This window comes from Syngnathoides biaculeatus, chromosome 10 (genome assembly GCF_019802595.1).
Source record: "Syngnathoides biaculeatus isolate LvHL_M chromosome 10, ASM1980259v1, whole genome shotgun sequence".
NCBI lineage: Eukaryota > Metazoa > Chordata > Actinopteri > Syngnathiformes > Syngnathidae > Syngnathoides > Syngnathoides biaculeatus.
Genome location: NC_084649.1, coordinates 9,480,439 through 9,486,762, shown reverse-complemented (window position 1 = coordinate 9,486,762; position 6,324 = coordinate 9,480,439). Strand labels below are relative to the sequence as shown.

At 42.6% G+C, this 6,324-nt stretch overlaps 1 protein-coding gene across 1 annotated transcript; it reads right to left on the bottom strand.

Annotated features, from left to right (window-relative positions):
* Positions 1-2,107, bottom strand: msx1a (muscle segment homeobox 1a). Its single transcript, XM_061832499.1, has 2 exons — positions 1,505-2,107; positions 1-920 (listed from the first exon to the last, which is right to left on the bottom strand). Exons 1-2 carry the CDS (start codon positions 1,950-1,952, stop codon positions 502-504), a joined length of 867 nt encoding a protein of 288 aa, XP_061688483.1. The 5' UTR covers positions 1,953-2,107; the 3' UTR covers positions 1-501.
* Positions 2,108-6,324: the final 4,217 nt, after the last annotated feature.

Below are 6,324 nucleotides of genomic sequence, written 5' to 3'. Positions count from 1 at the left end.
TATATTCATAATATAAATGGGGATATTTTTCCAAATATACATTATTTTACAGTACATGTATCCCTTGCGAAGGGAATCATTCCAACAACAGACACTAGTGCTGTTTTTTTTAAACTAGTTATTCTTAAATGCTGGTTTTTTTTAATGTACAAAGAGCATTGACACTGTTGTCCGGTGTAGCTGAACATTAATATGAATGTAAAATGCTTCCACAAAAGCTTTGCAGCAGCGCGACAAAACATGCTGCTGCACAATTGTGTTGACGTGTCCACGTTGGGTGCCATCTCTTCCCTTTTGTTTTGTTATTAGAAAATAATACAAATCTGATGCATCACTATGAGCACGTGATTAAACATCTTTTTGGAGGACTTACTCGCAAGATATGACATCAGGTCCTCAATAGACGAAACACCAACAACAACAACAAAAACCTCCTGCAAAGAGGAGTCTTACCCCAGTGATCGTGATTTTTTAAAAAATGTGTCCACGGGCAAGTGTCCTTCAGGCCAGGTGGTACATGCTGTATCCGACGTGGGCGGCGTATAGTCCCACGGGGGACACCGGCAGCGAGTGCCTCTGATATGCGTGCGAGCCCGCGTAGGACCCCGGGACGTGCGCACTCAGCGGGAAGGAAATCCCAAAGGCGGGGGGCAGCATGGGCTTGGCTGCCATTTTCAGTTTCTCCAGTTCTGCCTCCTGCAGTCGCTTGGCTTTAGCTCTCCTGTTCTGAAACCAGATCTTGACCTGGGTCTCTGTCAAGCTGAGGGAACTGGAGAACTCGGCGCGCTCGGCGATGGACAGGTACTGCTTCTGACGGAACTTTCTCTCCAAGGCCAGGAGCTGGGACGTCGTAAAAGGGGTCCGAGGCTTCCTGTTGGTCTTGTGTTTTCTCAGGGGACACGCCGGAGGACTCAACCTCCCTGAAAAAAAACAACAACAACAAAAGAAACAAACAGGCTTAAAACTTGCTCAATTTGAAGACTCTGACACCTTGTGTATGCATGCCATTTTTTGGGACGATACAGTCTAGCGTGTTCATTTTCTTTAATTATCATTTTACTGCCTGTATTTTTATCATCAGTTCTTGTTGTTGGTAAAAAAAAAAAAAAGTGCTTTCACGTGTCAAATTCCAATTTATTCGCACAACACGAAACTAACATTTCCGAGTGGCCTATTGGGTGTAAAAATCAAAGTCATTCTACCCAAATTGTACAATTCCGTCAAGTAAACACGCATAGAAACAGTTTTGTTTTCGTGGCTTCCAAGCGGCCACAAGAAAGCCTGAAAGTCCCGCTTAGTATAAAAGCCAAAGATGGGCTCACAAAATCAGGCAGTAAATAAATAAATAAACGTTCGTTCCATTTGCATCAACACATGCTAAACTTTTAAAAACACGGCAGCAATGCGGGCACAAATGAGCAGCCGAGAGGTTTCATAAAGACCCTTCATGTGCAGTTGCTATGGCGCATGGCGCGTCATCGCGCACCAAAAACCGCAAACTTACGTGGAGGTGTGGGAGAAAAACGAGGACTCTGGATCCAAGAAGTCCTCTCTTGGCTGTCTGGGCTCTCGGGTTTAATCAACACGTCCTCCTGCATGTTCACGAGCTCGCCCACTGAGAAAGAGGAACCCATCGGGATCGTGGGCACGGAAGAAGTATCCAGACCTACGAAGGGACTCATCCGAACGCCCTTCCCCAGAGCCTGGGACGTCCCGGCCTGCGCGGAGGGCCCGTCCGGGGAAGGCGCCTCTCTGCTCGGCTTGCGGTCGGCCATCAGAGCCTCGACGCTGAACGGCAGGATGGCCACTTTGGGCTTCCCGGCGTCCTCTGCGGGGCTCAAGCTCGTCTGCATGTCGCCTCTGGTGACGAGCGCCAAGCGTGCGGGGGGAGCTTCACTTTCCAAAGCCGCGGCGGAGGGCAAAAGCGACATCGACACTGACGATGGGGCCATACAGGTCCGGTTGACACCGTGGAGCTTGTGGAGGCGAGTCCCGTGCTAAAACTCTGCGGGTTCCCGATTTTTTTTTTTAATTAAATCAAGAAAAGGGATTCTAAAAGATGCAAGGAGTCAGAAGCTGGTGCGTCAAGGTGTCGACGTCCCCATGTTTAAGCGAGCCCCACTAGAGACCCGAGTTTTAAAGCAGGCGTGGAGTGGGCGGCGACCAATCGCACAACACGTGGGCCGGACCAAAAAAAAAAAAAAAAGTCCAATGGGAACTTTAACAACGCTTTCTACCCCCGCGGAGCAACTCCACACATACACAACAAAGCCTGAATGGCTCATCAAGACCATGTCAGCCTCACGTCTCTTTCTTCATGATTGGGATAGATAGATAGATAGATAGATAGATAGATAGATAGATAGATAGATAGATAGATAGATAGATAGATAGATAGATAGATAGATAGATAGATAGATAGATAGATAGATAGATAGATAGATAGATAGATAATAGATAGATAGATAGATATAGATAGATAGATAGATAGATAGATAGATAGATAGATAGATAGATAGATAGATAGATAGATAGATAGATAGATATGGAACAGTAGGACTTTATCATGCACAATATTGTTCGTTCCTTTTTGGGTGGCAGGTCTGTGGTGCAATTCTGTTATGAGGGTGGGGGGGGGGTACAGGAGCCACACTGTGGTTACTCCAAGTGCTGAGGGGCTGTTGTATCAGAGTTTCCTGTCGGTCTGTTCTGATGGGCCCAGCCCCTTGCAGCATGCTGTTTATTGCTAGCTGCAGGGCTCTAATCAGATTGCTGCACACAGGCCTTTGCAGTCGTTTAGGGCTAATTATCAGCCTTGAGGGAGGGATCACTGGGATTCTTTCCCTTTGACTGCATCCATTAAAAATGATGGGGAAAGTAAAAGGAGAGGGGGTGATTTAGCCCGAGTATGACGTTGGTTTTACCTGCCATACCCATCAAGTTTCCCCAATAAACTCGACCTTTTCAGATACGACATAATATTCCATTTTATGTGAATATTTTGGACTAATCCGAGGAAAGAGGTGTGTTAATTATGCTAAGCATGCTTCGCTAATGATCCTCATTTTTAGCTGACACAGTCCTTAAAGATATTATGGCTTACAGTACCTCATTGGTTGATGGTTACAGTATACTATGCTTTCACGGTCTGATTATGTATTTCTTTCTATAATAGGCTACAGTATGTGATAAATATATAGACAGCGCGCAAACATTGGCTGCTATTTTTCAGTGCCATATACAAAATGCAACAGGCAGCCTACCACATTCTCTGAGACTCGTACAAGCATATCTAAAAAACGTGGCAATTTGGGATATAGATTGACTAAAGCGTTTATTACACTCTCGTAGTTTGTAGTCTGCATCATGCTGATTAATTTAATTTTCCAAATACTGTGCATTTCTCATGAATACCCGACATGATTAGAAAGCTCATAATGATGCAGCCTGCATACTATATAACCAATATAATAAAACTTTACGAAAGTCTCAGTCCAATTGAACACTGTTACAGTTTTACAAATAATATTTAATATTTAAGAGTTCTTGTCGTCGCAGATGGATTTAATTTTTTTTATAAAACTTATGTTCCATACTTTTTGGCTATCCCGGATGTTTTATTGCCCGAAATTTTCATTTGCGCATTGAAATCCCCGTTTGAGACCTTTTGTGTCCTGTCAACCAGTTGCGAGCAAAGCGCCAGCGTCGTCGCTAATTGCCAAGCATAAACAATCTGTCACGATTTGTCAGTCACCTTAATGTCCAGACAACTTATGTTGCTTTTAGGCGCCAGCAGGCCCGATCAAAGCGTTCGACTCAGCGAGGCTGCAGACGCGTCCAAGTCGCATCCAGAAAGCAGCGCCTCCTCCTCCTCCTCCTCCTCCTCCTCCTCCTCCTCCTCGTCCTCACGCCCAGTGACACTGAGCCATTCAGGCTGAAAAATGATCCTTTTCTCAGCCGATCGCACACCACTTGCATCTATTCAAATGTGAGCCATAGCAGCGTCATATATGAAGAAAAGGCCCAGTCGTTTTTTTTTTTTTAAGCCCAAAACCAATTTTTCTCAAGAGACGTCAGCGTTCATGGTCACAAGGGACCTAACCATATATGATTATTTGACGTTACAACACTAGAATGCTGTACGTGTAAACAGCGTGATGGTTGGATACTTTTGACATAGTTTCGGTCTGAGGAATTTGCAATAATTGTCACCATAGTTTTCATCTTCATTATGGCAACATGACTGCATGGAAGCAATATATATATACATATATATGAAAAATAGCTTAGGCGCGGTTTTTAAATAGAAATAATTTTGAATTGAATTGACTCAGTTGTGTGGTGTAGGGTTTTTTTTTTAATGCTTTGCGGATAATGTACCATATCCTGTTTGCAAGCAGGTATAGCAGGCCGCATGTGTGGAAACGCTTGTTCGCATGGGTCGTGGAGCAGCTTTTGAAGTGTGCGTAAAAACAAACGGGAGCATGCATTAATGCGATAAGTGTCACGAAAAGACGTCAAGAGGGTTTTTTGTTTTATTGATCAATTTATTCATGAATTATTTTTGAAGAATACAACCGCGTTCATGTTCATGTTGGTCATCATGAGCATCCCCAACAGAGGATTGATTTGGCTCCATACATAGCATCACCAGAAGGACAAAGGACATCACATGAGGTAGAAAACAACTGGAAGGTTCATCAGGCTTTTTTCCTTCTTTTTTGACTTTATAAACTCGCTTTGATTCGCAGTCAAGAGCAGGAATCCACACAAAGGCCCATTGTTGCTTCCCCTCCAAGTTGTCTTAAGCCCTTTCATGCAGCCTCTGTCGGTGTGCACTTAAAAAAAAAGGAAGGCAGCCTCGGCCCTCAAAGGGCATTTGCAGGCTAAATGTTTGCACTTGGTGCGAGCAAAAAGACTTTCCTCCGCAGACAATGACTTGAACCCCCCACCCCCCCCTGTCACCGTCGAGTGGCCCCCACCTTTGGAATGATGGAACAAATCAGCTGCTGTGCCACAGGCAAATGCATCCTGCCTGCCACTCCTGGGCGCATCTTTTGATTGAAATTTGATTTAAACTCACTTGATAAGGACACAGATATTACAGAAATTAGGCTCCTTGTTTTTTAAAAATGATCACATCACCCTCACTGAACCTATTTCTAATTTGGCGGACTTACACTTTCGAACTTTTTTTTACGCCTTTCCACAATGTTTCACTTGGGATATTTTTTTTCCTGCACATATTCCTTTTTTTTAATTGGGTAACAAAGTTATCTTGTAACACGTGCATAAGACACGATGAGGATAATAATAATAATAATAATTATTATTATTATTATACAGGCACTGCAGTCATTTTGGGCCAATTGTCACATGACCAAATCATTATCGTGTCAGCTGCAGTCACCCACACACACACACATATATATATATTTCAAAATTGTATATTTATTTTTCATTAAAACGCAATTTAAAGCGAAACTCTTTTTTTCAAGACACCATGGCACTAATAAGCAACTGGTTCATATCAATCATCAAACATTTTAGCACATGCCTTCAAATGATAATTTATTAGATTATTGTTATTAGATTGATGAGATAGTGATAATTGATTAATTATGCCAATTCAAATAACACCACGAATTATCATTATTATTATTACTATTATATTATTTTTTGTCGGTACCACAGTACAACACATTGCAAAAATGATTCGTTTAAAGGGCACGCACGCGTACACGCGCACACAGTTCACTATCATGACCTCTGCATGACTCTTGTTAATTAAAAAAATGTCCTTTTATGATGGGCTTTTTGGGCTTTTCTCTGTAAAGCTTCGATAAAAGGCACCTTTTACAAGATTTCCATCGTGAAGGAGCCCGCCTTATTTGGTGTGAAATTGAGTTATCGCCCTTTCATTTGTTCGCACCATTAAACAGGAGGCACACCAATATCATTTGCTCCTCACTGGCGCGCACAATATGAGATATACAGGCAGGCATTCCGAACGGATTGACTGGTGGGGGATTTATGTCGACAAATCTATCATTTGCCTGAGTGGGCTTGTTGATTACAAATGAAATGGAGTTTTGAAAGAAATGCTTAATAAGCGCGTAACAAGCAATCGTTTGGGTCACACATCATCTTAGTGAACGAGAGGCAATTAAAAGAATACAGTTGGGGATCACATTAATAGTGCGTATTTGTATAATAATGACAATACTACTGGTCGTGATTATAACACTAACTGTAATTGTATTTGAATGTTGAATTTGTTTTATATCAAATTAGGCACGTTGTCATCAAATGACAAGCAATGTG

Coding starts and splice junctions, on each gene's coding strand:
- msx1a (XM_061832499.1), bottom strand. CDS start 1,952: ATGGCCCCATCGTCAGTGTCGATGTCGCTTTTGCCCTCCGCCGCGGCT. Junction 921..1,504: donor TTTTTCTCCCACACCTCCAC/GTAAGTTTGCGG, acceptor GTTTTTTTTCAG/GGAGGTTGAGTCCTCCGGCG.